The sequence below is a fragment of the Thunnus thynnus genome, chromosome 19 (genome assembly GCF_963924715.1).
Source record: "Thunnus thynnus chromosome 19, fThuThy2.1, whole genome shotgun sequence".
Lineage (NCBI taxonomy): Eukaryota > Metazoa > Chordata > Actinopteri > Scombriformes > Scombridae > Thunnus > Thunnus thynnus.
Window position 1 is genome coordinate 27,345,592 of NC_089535.1, and position 20,024 is coordinate 27,365,615.

The 20,024-nt window shown below is 39.6% G+C and overlaps 1 protein-coding gene across 1 annotated transcript in view; it reads right to left on the reverse strand.

Moving 5' to 3' along the window:
- The window catches only part of mbd2 (methyl-CpG binding domain protein 2), a 29,044-nt gene that overhangs the window by 1,738 nt on the left and 7,282 nt on the right, over positions 1 to 20,024 (reverse strand). Inside the window, exons 2-6 of the mRNA XM_067573990.1 lie at positions 18,716 to 18,875; positions 14,830 to 14,970; positions 12,909 to 12,999; positions 12,647 to 12,824; positions 7,040 to 7,167 (exon numbers count right to left, since the gene is read on the reverse strand). Of these exons, the coding sequence (XP_067430091.1) occupies positions 7,050 to 7,167; positions 12,647 to 12,824; positions 12,909 to 12,999; positions 14,830 to 14,970; positions 18,716 to 18,875 (688 nt within the window). The 3' untranslated portion in view covers positions 7,040 to 7,049. The remainder of the gene's footprint in view (positions 1 to 7,039; positions 7,168 to 12,646; positions 12,825 to 12,908; positions 13,000 to 14,829; positions 14,971 to 18,715; positions 18,876 to 20,024) is intronic.

A 20,024-nucleotide genomic window follows, 5' to 3' on the forward strand; every position in this document is an offset into this window, starting at 1 on the left:
TAGGATTAGGTTTAGGTCAGGGTCAGGAAATGGATTATGTCAATGAGGGTCCTCACATGTGTGTGTGTGTTAATAAGTACTCAGGTCCTCTCTGATGTCTCATACTGGCAGATAAAGGGTGAATATAATTGTGAGGTTCCCTTCAGAGACCTCTGAACAAAACTCTGCCTCCTACCTCCTTCTTCTATTAAACCCAAATTGACTCGTTAAGCTTGTCTTAATAAAATCCACTTAATAAAAACACTCTGCAGCACAAACTATCTCTCTGCTGGGTTCCTCCCACCTCATGCAGAACAATAAACATCAGCCTCTAGACAAAAAAAAAAAAGTCCAATTAATGTGGAGAGCCTCCATGCTAATCATTAGCTTCTCCATTAACCCCTTGACACCTCCTCCCTTCTGCTGCATTAACGAGGGGGGCGGGGCTATAATTAGGACGGCTGGTACACGGAGGCCTATCGCCTGCACAGAAAACATTTTAATTATACATAAAACACCAGAGTGAAGCGTTCACGCAGCAGGAGAGCAGGAGTGATATCAAATGGCATCATGTTCTCCTCCTCCTCTTCCTCCTCCTCCTCCCTGTCCTCCTCTCAGCTGCACAGACGCCTCCGTCAGCACATTCTAACTCCCATATTTAAAACAAATACATGATGGAAACGTCCCAATCAACTGAAAGAAACAGTTTCTGGTTTTCTGGTTTCCTCCAGACTGCTGGAAAATTGGTTTTCCTAGCAGTCCACTAAACTTGTCTTTCCGTTTTATTTCATTTTGCCATTTTGATTCCCTCCTTTCCATTTCCAATACATTTCCATTTTAATCAGTTGTTGTACCATTGCTACTCTGTCTTTTCTATTTTGAATATCTAATTGTGTCATTTTGAATCGATAATTGTGTCATTGTTTTTTGAATCCCTTCTCCTTTCCATTTTAAATCCTTATTATCCCATTTGAATCATTCATTTTCATTTTGAACCCCTTATTGTCCCATTTTGGATCATTTATTACTTTGATGAATTCCTCCTTCATTCCATTCTGAATCTGTCATTGTGCCATGTTAGTCCCTTCCTCTTTCCCATTTTGAATCCCTTCTTTCTATTTAATATAAAAATAATAATTCAAATAATTTGCTGTGCTATTTGAATCTCTCCTCGTGTTTGATTCTCTTGATGTGCCGTTTTTACACCACCCTTCCGATTTAAATCCTTTATTCTACCATTCTGAATCCCTCCTCCTTTACAATTTAAATCCTTAATATGTAACTTTGAATCCCTACTCCTTTACATTTTAAATCTCTCACTGTGCCATTTTGAATCCCCTTATATTTTCACTTTTAATTCTTCATTGTGCCATTTTATTCCTTCTCTTTCCATTTTGAATCCTTTATTCTGATTTTGAATATTTCTTTGTGCCATTTCAATCACTTTTCCATTCTGAATCCCTCATTTTTTCATTCCCTCATTTTAAACCCCCCTTCATTCCATTTTGAATCATTCTATCTTGCTAAACAGAGCCAGTTTTTTTCATTTTCATTTCCAGTAATCCTTCATTGTGCCGATGTGCATCCTCTAGTCTTTCATTAGGAAAATCGAGGTGTTGCTAAATCCACCAAACACACTTCATGATGAACTCTTTTGTTTCACTGTTTCATTGTTGTGCTGTTTCAGTGTATTAGTGTGTTTGTATCTGAATGTTTTCTCCCTTCAGCATTTCGGTATTTTCATGTTTCAGTCCGATAATCCTCGGCTCAGTCTTAATTACTCCCTAATAATTAGAAAATCCTGATAATCTGCTGCTTAATCGAGGCAATTCAGCTGACTGACAGCACACGCTCACACACACACACACTCAGCAGTTATCAGCCTTGTGAGTGACTTTGAAGCAGATAATTCTCTGTGTCTCAACATCCGCAAATTACCAGCAGCTGAAAAATGCTGCAGAAGTCTGAATCAGCTCCTCTGGAAATTACAAGATACACAGCTAATAATCACACACACACTCTCTCACACACGCACACACACTGTGTGTGTGTTTGATACTGTGTCTGTATCAAACAGTCAGAGTCTTCTCAGTCAGCAGTGTGAATCCTTAGTCTCGATCAGATAAAAACACCCGTCTGCACATTTAAAGGAACAGTCTAGCATTTAGTGAAATCTTCTTCCCTGTCTTCCCCAGAATCAGATGAGGAGATGGATATCAGTTTTTATTTTTGCTTTATTCTCAGTCTTGCACTCTTATTCAGCCACACAGCGTAATGTGGAGCACTGTACACCAAACCCATTTAATATGTAACATTGTTGTAAGAGTTGTATAGATGCAGGCATATGTCTGACCAAGCTCAGTGTGTTTGTGTGTATGTTGTTTTTAGTAATTCCACTTCAAATGAAAAAATAAAGTTATTTTATACACACATAATTTGAACAGACAGAAAAACTCACCATAACAAAAATAAATAAACAAATAAGTTGTGTTACTTCTATGATGAGGAGGCAGGTTCTGCTTGGTTCAGAGCATCTCTCTCTGTCCAAATCAAGTTTTTCTGGCGCAGATCTGAGTTCAGCTATCTGCTGATACTGCTGATGCTGAGTCAAATCTGATACATATATTTACACAGCATCAGATTTTTTTTTTTTAACTCTCAAAACGTTGATGATATTGAACAGTGAAGGCCAAAATCCTGTATCAGTAGGGTTCCAGGACCAATTTTTTTTGATACTTCAGTATATTTTGCTGATACTGCAGTACTTCTGTACTTTTACTAAAATTAAAAAACTTCTTGAATGCAGGACTTTCCTACCTAATTTTACTAATGGAATATGTTTACACTGTTGTATTGCTACTTCTACTTTAGTAAAGGATCTGAACACTTTCCTCACCACTGACAAACTTATTTTAACAACAAACTGCTGGTTTCTGCACGTGCTTCTTTTATTTTACGTTTTCTCTGCGGTGTAGAAGCAGCATCAGGGTGTCACTACCACCTACTGTTCCATGCAACATAAAGAGTCACACAAGAGAAAGAACGGAAGAAACCAACTCAGCCATAAAACCCACATAAATAAATTATCAGGAAGCAGCAACAAGAGTCACAGCAGCAGGAAACAAACCGAACAGTCTGAGAATTTTTTTGCAAAGATTTAAAATGGTTGTTTCAACGGCTAGAAAGCAGCCCAGGAGACACACACACACACACACATATACACACATACACACACATACACACATACACACACACACAGACACACACAACGTCTGGCCGCTGCCCTCTCTCTGTGGTCCAGCTATAAAAACCCATTAGTAATCACTCCTCGACTCTCAGCAGCTCTTTTCGCCCAAACGACTTCCATCTAGCCAATCTGCATAAATCTGCATTAATGGACGATTTTCCCTCCACAGAAAACAAATGTGCTTTAAAAAACGCCTTCTTATCTATCAGCTTTTAAAGGAAACATCAGAGAGCGGAGACACACACACCGTCTATCTGACAAAACACACACAACAGCAGCTTCTATTAACAACAGAAAGTGTATATCACGACAGACATATCGCTACAGCAGCACTTACTAAAAAATATAATGTGTGTCTGACAGAACAAACAGCAAACTGGTGATTTAGTTATTCTTGGAGCCTCATCAGTAGTGGAGCTAAAAATGTAAAGCTTGCCCTGAGAGTGGTGCTACAGGAAAGGTCATGGGGTCATTAAAGTCACTATAATAAATGTGTCTTTTTGCCCCTTGAGAGGCAGAGCCCACAGATCAGTCTGTCTAACACCAGATCGAGGTATCTCAACCCTGTTCTTTGTCTGGGAAAAACTCAGTTAGCTTGATTTGACTGTTGATGATTTGACCCATGCCTGGATTTTTTAGCTCCTCAAAGCTGGCTTAAAATGGTCCTGCAGCTGTCATTGCAAAAATTACTTAAAGCAAAACGTGTAATTTTTGAAGAAAAATTACAAAGGAAAAGTTGGATTTCTAAGCAATAAAACACAACCGTGCTGAATTCAGTAACACTCAGGTTTTGCTGCTACAGCTTTATTTGGTCTGGTAACCACTTGTGGTGTGTACTGTTAGCTAATGTTAGCAAACTTAAGAATGATATTGCTGTGTAATTGAGGTTACTGAGTCAATTCACTGACTTAATGACCGTTACACTACTTTTTCAGCATTTAACTATATCATTTAATTGCCACTTTTTGCCACAGTTTCACAAAACCTACGGAGCCTTGTTCCAGACCTCTGATTTCTGCTGCCCAAAGAAGATTTGTTCAGAGAATGAAAAAGACCTGTTGTTTGCTCAGTGACAGCGGTTTCCCAAGCAGAGTTTTGAAGGCAGCATTCTTAGAATAGGGAAATACTCTCTCTAGCTAGCTGCTAGCTAGCTACCTAGCTGGATGCTTGAAAAATAGTGACAGAAAAAGGTCCAGAAAAATGGTGACATTCATGGATGAGATGGATGCAGCTGTGCAGGTTGTTGTTAGTGAACTAACAGAAATAACTTTTAAATCAACAGATTTCTTCTATCGATATGATACCACAGCTTCTGTGCTGACTGAAAATGACATCAGAGGAGGCATATATCAGGTCTCCCCCATTTCAAGGTACACTCCAAGCATGAAGTTTTTCAGATACAAGTAACTGACATGCTGCCTTAATTTCAAAATATAGACACGTTGTAATTCAAGATATCTAGCCAGTATGAACAAATGAGTCCTCCAACTGTCTTTAAAGTTAAGTTAGTTTGGATAAATTTTAAGAGTGGGACCCTGAGCAGATTGTCATGAAATTTGCAGAGGCTGAATCTGTTTGATTTTATTGACCCGTGATCTTTCCTATTGCGCCATCCTTGGTACAAACGGCACTCTGATGTTGAATCCTCTGAAGGCAGCAGCTGGACTTAATATAGAATTAATATGACCTGGAGTCACATCTAAGTTGAACTGATCCCAGCTGTAGTTCAGTCATCAGATGACACTCTTCTTTTTTCTCCCGAGCCTCCTTTATGGAAAAAACCCCCTCAGATCTCAAATTCTGCTGCAAAACCTTTTCTCTCTGGCCCGCTGTGCTGCCCTGTTGCCACGGCGACCCTAACCCGGATAAGCAGCTGGGAAATGGAGGAATGATGGATGGATGTGTGAACTTCTGAAAGTAAATGTTTTTTAATCTGGTTTTGTTTACAGGCTCCGCAGAGTGAAATATAACCAATAACTAAACAAACTGTCATACAACACACATACACACAGATATCACATTAACCATTAACACTTCAATACACAATAAGCCCACAGCCCATCAATCACATACACAGGGACACACACACACACACATGCACACAGTCTGCTGGTCTGCTGCATGGCTGAGTTTCAATCAGACACCGAGAACCCCATCAGTATTCACAACACACCCACACACACACCCACACACACACACACACACACACACACTGACAAGGTTTCTGAAAGAGCAGATTGGTTCTGCCTCTGTATCACTCCAGACATTAAAAGCTGCGATCTGTAACTTTCCTCAAGTTGAAACTGCAGTACAAGTATCAAATCAGTCGTACTCAGTAGTTTGGTCATTCATTATTTTTCTACTTTAGTTCAGTTGTTCAGTGCCTTATTAATTCTGTCGTTTAGTAGATCAATAGCTCACTAATTTTAAATTTTAAAGTTCTGTGCTTAAGTACTTCAGTTCATCAGTAGTTTAGTCAATCACTAGTTTAGTTGTTCTGTACTTTAGTAGATTCTGTAGTTTAGTAGATTCAGTTGTAGTTCAATTGTTCTGTGCTTTAGTAGTTCAGTAGTTTAGTACTTCAATACATTAGTTAGTAGTTTACTACTTCAGAAGTTTACTAACTTAGTAGTTTAGTAGTTCAATAGTTCAGTGCTTCTATACATTAGTCAGTAGTTTATTATTATATTAGTTCAGTAGTTTGGTAGTTCAACATTCATGTATTTCAGTAGTTTTCTAGTATACTAATGCAGTGGTTTACTAGTTAAGAAGTTTACTAGCTCAGTGGTTTAGTAGTTTAATGGTCATATACTTCAGTAGTTGACTAGTTCAGTAGTTTGGTAGTTTGGAAGTTTAGTTAAATAATTCAGTAGGTTAAGCTCAATAATACTAGTTCAGTTTTTAGTAGTTCAGTGTTTCTGTACTTCAGTAATTTACAAGTATATTAGTTTAGTAGTTTAATAGTTATGTACTTGAGTAGTTTACTAATATACTAGTTCAGTATTTAGTAGTTCTGTACTTGAGTAGTTTAGTATACTAGTTCAGTAGTTTGGTAGTTTAGTAGTTCAATAGTTCAGTACTTTGATGGCTTATTATTTCAGCGGTTTACTGGTGCAATACTTTAGTAGTTTAGTAGTTCCACAGTTTGATAGTATAGTGGTTCAATAGTTCAGCAGTTTACTACCTCAGAAGCTCTGTACATTAATTGTTAAGTAGGGTTGTTGTTGTTGATCCTAAGTGAAAATGTCACTGAACAAGCAGCTAACATGAAGGTAAAAATATTATTTCCTGTGGTGATGAAGTGTGACAGTGTGACCTTCGTCACCTGACGGAGGTGATGAATTATAAAGAAACGACGTCCATGAACTTCAGTGCTGAAGCATTGAGCACACATACAAAACATCACAAACGTTCTTCTTCTCCAAATATCCAGAGACTGAATCTGTGTGAGCAGGAAGCTGCAGTGTGTGGAACAGATATGTGTTGTGTTAGCTTGTTAGTTGGATTGATAGTTACTGTAATTATGATGTGAAAAAAACCCAAAACTATAACACTGTTTCTTAACTTTGACAAATCTTTCAGCTCTCCTTCTCATATTCTGACTGATGTGCACCTTATCTCGCCTGCCTGAAAGCAGGTTGTGTTACCATGACAACAAGTTAGTTATCACCTCTGCAATCCTATCTGCATTTTTTTTTGTTGGACACCATAATATAATGTAAATTTCACATACTTCTTTAAACTTGCTGATGATGCATGAATCTGCTGGTTATCATAAACATGAACATTAATAGAAACATTTATCCATCTCACTTGTCTGTCTTCAGACTGTCTTCCCCTCAAGCAGCTCTCGGGTATTTTCGGCGGCCCGCGCCAAACCGTCGGCCATCAGCGCCTCCTCCAGACTCCTCCTGGCCTGGTACACCTTCAGCTCCTGCTCCCTATACACATACACATACACAGAAGTTATAAATCCTATTCCACAGTATACACAATATATTATATTATATATTATTTTATAATACAAAGATCAAGAAAAATTTAAGCCAAATCCAAATTTATCAAACCCCACAGACCAAGCCTGTACCTGAAACACCTTATCTTATATTAAAGAAGCATGTTCAGGTGAAATCTTTAAATCAAGACTGAAAACCTGCCTTTCTTCACTTCATTACAGTCTCCACTAAAACTTAGCCAGGCCCATCACCTTTTAATATCCATTTAACATTGATGCTCTTAATGTGGTTGTTTCATTTTTATTTTTTATTACTGTAAATTGTTTGCTGTATGTTTTGTCCTATGTATTCTTTTTAACTGTAAAGTGTATTGGGACCATGCTGCATGGTGATTCTGCACTTTAAATAAAATTGATTGATTGATTAATCGATTGAGCACTTTTCAATGTGCTTCACAAGTGCAGAAAAATAAGACAGACAATTCATAAAATCACTAGATTTAAAGAAAAACTGATAAAACCAATTAAGGGTAAGATAAAACAAGAAATTTGAAAAATAATCAAAAGAAATTTTTAAAGAAAGTTCAAAGAAAATACAAACTCTCTGTAGTAAAATCTGGGAAGGCTCTCTTATAAAAGTGTGTTTTAGGAAGAGAGTCAGCCAACCTGATTTCCTCAGGCATGTTGTTCCAGAGCCTCAGGGCTCTGACTGCAAACACTCTGTCCCCTCTAGTTTTCAGTCGGGCCTCTGAAAACTGGAGGGAACAGATAAAAGACCTTTGCCTGAGGCTCAAACGGCAGTAAGAGGTCAGACATAATTCTAAAACATGCTGGGAGCCAGTGTAAAGAGGCTCTAAGAGGAGTGATGTGATCACTTCTCTTGGTTTGGGTTAAAAGCTTAGCAACTGAGTACTATGCAATCAGGAGCCAATCAATACAACTGACTCAGTAAAGTCAGTGATACAGCAATATCTATTAGCTAACTAAGCTACTGGTCATACCAGACCAAGTGAGGCTGAGTGTACTGAATAAAGAGCAAAGATGTGTTTTATTACTTCTGAATTCAGTTTTTAACTTGAAAGAGGAAGTCTGTTATTTCTGCTTTTAAAAGTTACACATGGTTCACCCATCACAGATCACCAGAACCTTTTCTCTGGACTTAACTGCTGCTCAGTACTGACTAACATCTAATTGACCAGAAATAAAAAATGAAAAACAGTGTTTACATCTGATTTTAAGAACATCAACAGCTTGTGTTGAACTCAGACGACTGTCGCCATCGGCCCTTCAAAGCAGACGTTTGTATTTGTTTGTGTTTGCTGTCGCAGACATAGAGAATATATCCGCCACCTTTTCTTCAAAACCAATAAAAGACACAAAGAAACACAGAGAAGAGACAGAATCAGCTCCGTTGTCTGAGACTGAACCAGATTTTCTGGATTAAAAACACAGATAACAACAACAGCAAACAAAGATTCACGGTCTGATAGTGAAATTAGTCATTTTTCGATGGAGTAGACTACAGCAGAGACTATGACGGAAGCACATCGACAGTGTTTGTGTAATTACTCTCATTGCCAGAAGGGGGAGACAAAAGTCCTGCACTCCACCTTTAAAATGTAATTAAAAACTACAAAAAAGAATAACAAGAAAACTAAAAGATAGATAATGAGAGAGAAAATGTTTTTTTTTTAATTAAACTGAATCATTTGGTTGTGCTGTAGAACAATTAAAAGTAAAAAAAACAAGAAAACACACACAGAAAAGACAAAAAAGGTTAAAAATTAACTTAAATGAGAGATGAGGCTGCAAAAAGAGAGAGAGAGAGGGAGAGATGTGTGAGTCTGATGTAGCAGACGAGGAAGAGGAGGAGAGATGATGAATAGGAAGAGGGGGGAGAGGAGAGGAATGAGAGCGATTTAGGATGACAAGCACATTCGGCTGAGGAGAGAGAGAGAGAGAGAGGAGGGAAGAGGGAGAGAATTGGAAATTAATGGAGGGGAGAGATAAGAAAAGGAGGAGGTGGAGGAGAGGAGGAGGGATGGAAGGAGGTGATATAAGAGGAGAGAAGACAGGGAGGAGGAGGAGGAGGAGGAGGGGGTGAAAATAAAAAAGAAAGATGGAGATGGAAAAACAAAGGAAGGTGGAAGACAAAAATGCATTATTATATGGAAGGTTGGAGCAGTGGGGCGACAGATGAGAAAGGGATGGGAGAAGATAAGGATGATGGAAGGAAATATTAAAAGAAGGACAGAAGGTTGGAGGAAATTAAAGGAGGAAAGGAGTGAATAAAAGAAAAAAAACCCAAGGAAGATGTAAAGGAAGTAATGGGATGTAAAGAAAAAGGAAGGAGAGAGGAAGGGAAGGGCAGAATAAGTAAGGAGACAAGGAAATGTTAAAGGAGAGAAGGATGGAAGGAAAGGAGGAAAGTAGAGAAGGAGAGTAAAAAGGACAGGAGAGGAGAGGAGGATGTGGTGATGTATTCCAGTGATTCTGCTGTAATGGCTTCACCCAGCTGTTCTCTCTGCTCTGTTTTCCACTGGACACACACACACACACACACACAGAGCGTGTATGCGTGTGTGTGTGTGTGTGTGTGTGTGTGTGTGTGTGTGTGTGTGTGTGTGTGTGTGTGTGTGTGTGTGTGTGTGTGTGTGTGTGTGTGTCCACAGTGCCCCCTGCTGTCAGGCTGTAGTAACTGTTTATATGGTTTATGGGGACTCGGCTGATCACAAGTCTGATCTTATAATGAATAATATAATTTATTATATAACAAATAGACATCAGGAGAGCACTGTCAAAATAAATGTCAACATAAACAATAACACACAAAAGAAATATCAGCTGTCAAACTTCACTTTTCTTTTGTCTTTTGTGGAAGCATAAACATTAAGCTAAATTTTGCTTCCTTACTGGAAGAACATACAGACCTCAGAGTTATACATTTAAAAGTGATAGTTCAGTTATATAAAAACAAACCTTGATTATTTGCATTTTAAAACTGAGTCGATCATTCAGTGTTTTTTTTTTCTTTAAAAAAAAAAAATAAAATAATAATAATAATCAAATTGTCTCCTGAATGTATGCCACAGGACTGTAGAAGAAGAAATGATAATGGAGCGTTCGAGGATGCTACGGCATCTGAGAACTCAATCGCTTAAAAGAGTTGAACACAGATGATGATCGAACTTTTGAGTCAATCCCCCATTCAGTCCGCCATCCCGGCCTCGCACGCACTCACTACAGTGCACCACATCCGCTGCTAAAAATAGTCCCCTCAAAAAATGCATTATTTACTTCTTTTTGAGAAACATTTGCTTAAAAACTGCACTACCACGCTGTGAAATTATTGAGCCAGTCACAGTCTGTAAGGGTTCTGACTGGGAGGAACTAAATATCTGTTTTTTTTTCCCATCAGGTAACACAAATTAAACCATAGAAAGCCTTAAAGCTGGTTGGATAATGGAGGTAAATGTACTAAAAATGTAAAATCAGTGGTCTGATCCTTTAACAGCAGGTGTATTTAAGCAGGTAAGCTGCATGTTTCTGCAGATGATGCTCATTTTTAGCTTTTAACTGATTTAGCAGCTGTTTTTTCTCTCTTGGAGCAGCTACCTGGATGTTATTTTGAATCTCCTGTGGGTGTAAATTTCCCAGTGTGACTGTGGCGGCAAACTGCTTGTCTTCGTCCTCCTACTTCATACTTCATCATTTGTGTCTCTCATCCTCTGTTTCCTCACTCATCACCCTCTCATCCTCCTCTCACCCTACAACTGATTACTTCAACTACCCAGCATGCATCAGTCTGCACTCATCTAATCTGTCTCAGGCTGACCCCAGATTCAGCCACTTCAGTCTTTTATCAGAGGCTGGAAAGAATAAGAAATTATATTTTTGCATGCGTCTCTGATATTTAACAGTTTTTACTAACAACATGGTGCCTTCATCCGTCTCTCTGAGCTCTTTTGGAACTGATGACTGAGAACAGTTAGCATTCACCTTTAGACACATTAATTAGCATCCTCCAGTCTTAACCACCTTAAAAAGCATTTTAAGGTAAACTAACTATAAACAGCTTTATGCTGTGCATAAAATCACATCATACTTTCATGAAGAAACTAATGTAAAGAAGCAATGTATGCCATGCTGTGTGTGTGTATGTGTGTGTGTGTGTGTGTGTGTGTGTGTGTGTGTGTGTGTGTGTGTGTGTGTGTGTCTGTGACCTCCCAACGACCTCTGTTAACATGAATTTAACATTAACTGGTAGGAATGAGCTCCAAGACATCTGATGCAACATGATGACCATATATCAGCTTGAATACATCTGAAAAAATAATAAACGCGGATTTTCCTAAATCTTATAAGAGCACTCCCCAGATTATGAACTGTTCTCCCGCAACATTGTCAAGCTCACAATAGACAGTTAAGATTTCAAATTGACGCCGCCAAAACTCTGACACCTACATTACTCACAATGTAAGTCAAGCGCTGACAGTTCAGACAGAGTTGAGTTTGTTATGCTAGTAGCAGTTAACGTAGCCTGGAGCTGCTAGCCTCAGGCAGAGATGAGGAGCAGGGCTACAGAGGTCTGCTAACCTCACTTCTTTCTAACTTCACACCCCCAGATTGTTTTCATTTTCTTTGTTTCAAGTTCATTTCAACTTGTAGTCTTCATCCCCAGCTGACGCTGACTCAAGAGACATCCCATGATTTCACACAGCTCCCTCTGGAGCCAGGCTTTATACAACCTTTTTTTTCCACATATGCATTAGCACTCCAAACACCTGGAAACACGCTGATGTGTAAAATCTGCGGAGCTCCCTTTGATTCATATTACAAGGCTTCAAGGCTGAGAGAAGAATGTCAAGTAGGAAAGTGTGCTCGAAACTATTAACGAGAACAAATGAGTGTGAAAATTTAGTTTCAGGCAAACATACAGTAACTGCTGAATAAATCACTTCTTAAGAACATTAACATCCTGTTCTTTCATTCACAGAAAAGAAAGCGTGTGTATCAGGAAAAAGCTCTTTCACAACTCTGCAGTTTCGGGGAAAAAGAGAATGCTGACAATGAAGATGATGATGTCATCACTCATTAAATGAGAACTGGGCATGAAAAGGGAGTTTGTTTGTGATAATTAGAACGACAGCAGCAATGGCGAAGACATCAATAGTCTTTGTTGTCAATATAATAATGATTACATCCATGAGTGTCATCACTGTTTCAAATCAATCCTCAACGCTGAAGGCTGGTTCAGCCGGTGCGAGCAACAGCTCCTCCTGCTGGTCGGAGGAGGAAGGTAACATTCATTCCCATCCCTTCAAACTTGACACAAACACATTCTTCTTCTTTTTCTAGGTTGAATATCGATCGCAGCCACAAAAACATATCACTAACGACTGAATGAAGTGTTGAAAAAGTGGAAATGGTGACTGTTATGTGATGAAAAAGACTGCATCTCTCACCGGATGTGTTCGTCAGTGACAGTGAAGGCCTTGCAGAGCGGCTGGGACGTGTTCAGCCAGATGGCCGGGTTCTTCTCAGCAGCCACAGATGTCTGTCCCGTGATGGGAGCAGAGCTCATGTGCAGGGCGCTGGCGATGGCTGACAGCAGAGTGTCGTCACTGGAGTCTGGACCGACACCTGCAGGAGACAGACAGGTCACAGGTCAGAGGTCAGGACTGGAGCACAGTGTAGTTTCGGTGTGGATTCATGTTGAAAACTCACTCTGCAGTCCTTTGGGCAGATCCATGGTCCTCAGAACTTCCTCTGTGACGTCCGACGACCGGAGACCTTTCAACCTCCTCTCCCAAAATAGCTGCAGAGAGACACACAGACAGAGATGAGAACATTTTTTTGTGATTTATTTTTTTCAGTGGATTCAGATTTAAGTGTTGCAAGGATGAAGAGTGTAATGAAATGCAACCATAACAACCTTACCATGCTCATCCTGTCCTACAGAAAACGAGTCACACATTCCAGACAATACAAACAATATTTGATTGTTTGGGATGACATTCAACAAAGTTAAGCAGGCAGAATGTAACTGGGTAATTGACTTATAGAAGAAACATGCCTTAAAAGTCACTTTAAAATTCTCAGTCTCCATCGTAGCAGCCAGCTAGACTATCTTTGTCCTGCGGTCCACAAAATAGATGAGTGAGCAGACAGAAGTCAGAGTGTGTCAGCTCTGCAGTCATAATGAGACTCACACATACACACACTCACACACACACACACCTGTTTGGCAGGGTGGAAACGAGGCTGACATTTGGCTGATGAGAACATGCAGCATCGCTCTCTCTCTCTCTCTCTCTTTTCGCTCGTTTCCTCTCTCTCCTTCTCAAATTCATATTTGCTTTATTGACATGACCGTGGCCGAACCCACTGCACCAAACAGCTGACAGACACAGTTAGCTGTAGACTAGCTGCTGAACATAGTGGAGCATTTAGCAGCTGAAGAGCCATAAATTTTTGTTAGGCCTAAAACAGAGTGAATATATGACTTACATTCACCAGGTCCCTGCCCCTCTAGCATCCTCTGCACGTCTCTGCTCCTCTTCATATTGACTATTAAAAGATCTCCTTCAAATGTACTTTAAGTGTAAGTGACACAGTGTGTCCACACAGTCATTTTGCACAAAAATGCATTCAGAAGTTGATGTGAAGCTTATATGAGGCTTCATCAGTCTGAGTTAGTCGTATCTAATATCTGACACATTTACAGTCTTTTTAGCATCAAATTCCCTCTTTGTGTTTCCTCAGTGTTTCCCTGTTGAGCTGCGGTGGAAGTATAGTAACAAAAAGAGGAACTTTGGCACTAAAAAGACTGTAATGTTGAAAGATATCTACTTGATTTGACTCATTTGCACTGCTGAAGCTTCATATTAGCTTCAGATAAACTTTTAAATACAGAAGGACTGTGGATTTTGGCCTCCATCACTTAAGTGCATCATGAAGAGATCTTCTAATGGTCAGTATGAACAGGATGAATGATTACAGAGAAGAAAAAATCTGTCACTGTTCATATGGGCACCTGACTTGTTTTAAGACAAATTGAAAATTTGTGAACCTGTCCTTTAACTAGTCAGCGCTCAGTCACTGTGGTCTGGTTTCTTTTCATTTTTTCCCCAAATATTACACATTTTTTATAGCGTAGTCATTTCTATATGGTAAAACCACTGACAAAAGGTCTGATTCTGGTCTTAAGTTCATTTTGATCATATGTGTAGTTACTGCATTTTGGGGCAGGGTACATAATACTACAGTATTACACACTGCATTACTATACTATATAGTAAACTATGATGACAAAATACAAAATCTTGTGGACAAATCATTGAAGAAAATAAAATATGATAAGAGATAGTCTTTACACCATCTTTCCTGCAGAAAACTGGCACTCTGTTTGTCATGCTCCATTTCCCATGATGCCTCAACACCCTCTAGTGGCCTCTGTCACCCATGACAACCTGGTTTCCTCCACTCCATCCTCTCTTGCATAATCACACTGACCTCACCCCTCAGGGATTACCATTATATCAGACACCAGTGTATGTGTGTGTGTGTGTGTGTGTGTGTATGTGTGCATGCATGTGCACGTGCGTGTGCATGCATGTGCACGTGCGTGTGCATGTCAGCCTCTCACCTGTCTGGGCTGCTCAGTCGCTCTCTGGAGGTCTGCCTTCACCTTGTTGCCGGGGTGACTTGTAACCTTGGTTACAGGCTGTTTAAAGATGGACGCCGTCTGTCTGATCGGCAGAGCTGTGTTCAGGTCCGGTTTGCCTCCCTGGACGAGACAGAGACAGACTCCGTGTGTTGGTCACATGTGTCCTTTCCTACCTCCTTCTTTCCTAATTCCTTCCTTTGTTCCTACCTTCCTTCCCTCCCACCCATCTTTCCTTCCTTCCATCTTTCCTTGCTCTTTCCTTTGTTCCTTTCCTCCTTCCTTCCTTCCTTCCTTGTCTGGTTTACCTTCCTAAACGTGAAACAGAGAGCGATAATAAACCTGTGTTTGTGTGCTTCAGTTGACGTGAAAGGGTTAACTCTAAAATGAGGTTTCACAGACAACAACAGGAAGTGTGTGTGTATGTGTGTGTTACTCCCAAGTAATGATGTGTGAAGAGCAGCAGCACAATGAAGAGTTACAAACCGTGTCAATACCACACACATACACGTACACGTTATTTCTGCCCTGCTGAAGGATCTCCATGTTGGTTGGTCGTATTTAAAATTACGGTTCTGGGCCTGAATTTATCAAATCTCAGATTCTCTCCTAAGAATCCCCCCTGAAATGTAAAGGAATAGTTTGACATTTTGGGAAATATGCTTGTTTGCTTTCTTGCTGAGATGGATATCAATCTCATGTCAGTATTGAGCTACAGCCAGGAGGTGATTAGCTTGGTTTAGCATAAAGACTGGGTGCAAGGGGAAACAGCTTGCCTGGCTCTGTCTAAAGCTAAAAAGTACTCAGTAATTACTTCTTCTACTTTCTAATCTCATTTGTTTAATTCATACACAAACAGAAATGTAAAAAATGACAGTTAGGCTAGCCTTTTCCCCCTGCTTCTCTTTATGCTCAGCTAGCTTATTCACCTCACAGTGGTAGCAACGTTAGCATGTAGCTCTTGAAAGCAAATAAACATTTTCCCAAAATGTTGAACTATTCCTTTAAAAAGCAAGTCCTACCTCAGAGTAGGACTGAGAGTCACTTATGAAACCTCCTACACTGACTTTCAGCAGAAGGACGACTGACTGCTAAAAGAAAGTGTGACAGCTCTGTTTTGTTAAACATTCAACACACAGTGACATTAGCAGTGTGGACTATAAAACAAAGGTAACATTTGAGAAGATGAATAATCATACCATGTTTTATGTGCAGGCTTTATGTGTATAGCAGAGCTGTGATGATTAGTTGTTTAATTGATTTGTCTTTTAATAGAAAATTATCCAACAACTATTTTGATAATTATTTATCATTTCAATCATTTTTCATGCAAATATGCCAAACATTCTTCCAGTTGCAGCTTCTAAACTGTGTGAGAATGTTGTTTAATTCTTGTTTTACCTTTGTAATAAAACCAGTAAAGCAGTAAAACTTGCTAACACTGAAGCATCTAATAGAAGTTCATCCATGACTTTGGGATTAGTATGTGTGACAAACTAGTATCTAAAACTGGCAACTTTTGAAACTACAAATATTTGCATATTCATAGATTTGGATTTTTCAATAAGGGAGAACGAGTTATTAGTTTTCTGAACTTTTTTTATGGAAAAAACACATCAGACACAAATTATTATTCCAAGCAGAGTATTTATATATCTTCAAACATGTCTGGAGGGGATCTTTAGCTTTGCCTTCAGACAAATTTGGCAGCAAATGTTTCAGCACAGGTCAACAGAGCCATCTGTAAATTACTGAAGGGTGTGCTGAGAACCTGACCTGAATGTGATGACGATGGACACATCTCCCATCTCCAAATAGGTATAATTTTTGATAAACTCAGATTTTCTAAATCTAAATGGTTACCTTCTAACCGAGTACAGACAAGAACACATATTAAGAAAGATCCAACGTGTGTGCTGTGAAAAAGGCCTCTGCATTTGTAAGCTGGTTTGCTGACTGCCAGCTTTTCATTTTATGAAGGAAGGGTGTTGTCTCTTCAACCGTTGCATAGCCTTGCATTAAATCTCATGATGACATTGATAATTTGTTTGGTCACTGACAATTTATAGTCTAGTTAGGACTGATTTCCTACTCTTTAGACGTGGTAAATAAGGGCCCTGATCCCAGACCTGCTCCCCAGAGCCACACGACCTTTCCTCTAGCACCACACACAAGACTCTAAAAGAAGCTAGATCAGCAGTATTTTGTTTTCTATCCAACACTTTCATATTGTGGCTGTAATGAACATGGCAACTGTGTGTGTGCGTGCGTGCGTGCACACGCGTGTGTGTATCTGTGAGGGCGGAGTCGGTGCTGCTGTTATCTCTGGTACAAAGACTGCAGCACACAAACACAAAACAACACACACACACAGATATGCGTACGTGCATGAAGGCATGCCAGCACACACTCTTGACCTCATACACACACACACACACGCATGCACACACACACACACACACACACACACACACACACACACACACACACACACACACACAGAGCAGTCTGATCTGTGCAGGGGCGGAGTTTAAACCACAGCCATCCTGCTCTCTGATTGGCTGTCGGGCCATATATGTATTTGGACACTTCAAACATAGTTCAGGTAAACAGTTTAACGTTCTAAATCAGATAGCAACAATGCTAACAATGCTAACCATGGGTTAAACACACAAGCACACATGGAGGAGGATTTAACCTCTCTTTATTGTGTTGGTCAATTGACATGTTATAGAAGACAGAATGGACTTCCAGGTCTCTATATAGAGACAATAATGGACTCAGATTGTCTTGTATTCTGTCCCATCAGGAGACTTCATCATATATATTCACTGACTTTGCTGGTGACAAAATATTGTCTGTCTCTGAGCAAAACAGTCTGCACCAAATAGAAGTCAAACCAGAACTTCTGGATTGAGAAGTAGGAAAACCTCACTAAATATCCCACTGACATTTAAACTATGCTAATAACTAGAAATCCATCCTTGGAACAGAAGCTTTCTCAACAGCATGTTGTGTTTCTCGCTTCATATGTTTGTTTAGACAAGGATTGTAGTTTTCTGAAAAACCATCTCATATTTATTTTTTTAGCTGCCTTTAATGGACATCGTTTCCCATAAGTCCTAGACGTTTGCGGGCTAAACATCATGGCTCGACAGAGGAGGTGAGTCCATGAGCGAGCAGTGGGGTCGCGGCAAGTTCCGACATGTCTGTAATGTCTGTAAGAGCAGGACAGAGAGGAGCCGACGCTGTACAAGACTTTACACAGCACAGATTACAGCTAGGAAGCTTGACTTTAGAGGAAAGCATCGGGGAGTTTTATGAATATGGACGAAACCGAGTCACGATGACGTAAGTTCCCGCGCTGCCAAGAATTACAAGACTGAGTAAAGTCTATGTCAAAACACCTACGGGACACGTCAGAGTAAAAAAGTCCACAAGACTGGGACTAGTCAGAGTTAAAACAGTGAGAGGACAAAGACAAGTCCGAGTGAATACACCCACGGAACCGAGATAAGGCTGAGTAATCATACCCACAAGGCCAAGTATACATCATAAAGCCACGAAAAATGAAGCCTGAGATAACAGAAAAAAAAGAGGCTGTACTTGAGTGCTCGAGCCCTGATATATACTGTCAGAAATAATGAGTGCAGAAGAAGAAGAAGCTGGACAGAAAGTTCAGGACTGGCTGGACGGGGCTTCACACACTCATCCTCTGTAGTAAACTGAGTAGTTGTCGTCTGACCTGCTGACCTCTCGTGCTGCTGCAGGAAGAGTTGTGTTAATCTGATAATCTGATAACACACAACACAACACAACACAACACACACACACACACACACACACACACACACAGCCACAGTGTTACCTTGACCAGGCTGAGCGGGTCGTGTCGGAGTCTCTGTTTGTTCTTCTGCATTTTCCCAGGCATCATCTTCCCCGTCCGGAAGTCGAAACATCCCAGGTCCACTGTGTTTCCAAGGTAACGGGACAACTGAGGCTTACTTCTGAACTTCTTCCCTGTAGGACTGAAGGAAGGAAGGAAGGACGGAAGGAAGGAAGGAAGGAAGGAAGGAAGGAAGGAAGGAGAAAGTCAGACAGATTAATTTAATCTGAGTTTAATCAAACTGCAGCAGTGTGTTGAGTTGTATGTTCAGTTACAGAAACAGACATCACTTAAACTCTGTCACAGTGATGGAAGAAGTATTCAGATGCTTTACTTGAGTAAAAGTACCAATACAGGAATGTAAAAATACTCCATTACAAATAAAAGTCCTGCATAAAAATCCTACTACACTAAAAGTACATAAGTATTATGAGCTTGATGTAGTTAAAGTATTGCAGTAAAAGTACATAAGTATTATGAGCTTGATGTAGTTAAAGTATTGCAGTAAAAGTACATAAGTATTATGAGCTTGATGTAGTTAAAGTATTGCAGTAAAAGTAGTGGTTTGGTCCCTCTGACTGATATATTATTATATATGACATCATTAGATTATTAATAGTGAAGCATCAGTGTTAGAGCAGCATGTTACTGTTGTAGCTGCTGGAGGTGGAGCTAGTTTACACTACTTTATATACAGTTAGCTAGTTTAGTCCAGTGGTTCCCAACCTAGGGGTCGGGCCCCTCCAAAGGGTCAGCAGATAAATCTGAGGGGTGGTGAGATGATTAATGGGAGAGGAAAGAAGAAAAAACAAAGTTCTGATACACAAATCTGTTTTCAGTTTTTGGACTTTTTCCTCTAATCTTTGATTTTTGGTGAATTATTGGATCATTTGAACATTTATTGAAATTAAAGCATGTGAGAAGTTTAGAGGGAAAAATCACTATTTGGTGGAGCTGTTAACAACTCATAGACATGTGAAATGTGACCCCGACTACACACTGCTTTTTGTAAGACGTCAAAAGCCAAAAAGGTTGGAAACCACTGGTTTCATCTTTAACAATGTGTTGTATTTTAAAAGCTTGTTATATTATCCATGGTGTCAAATCTTCATCTGAAAAGTAGCTAAAGCTGTCAAATAAATGTAGTGGAGTAGAAAGTACAATGTTTACCTCTGAAATGTAGTGGAGTGGAAGTATAAAGTAGCATCACATGGAAATACTCAAGTAAAGTACAAGTACCTCAAAATTGCACTTAAATATAATATTCGAGTAAATGTACTTAGGTACTTGT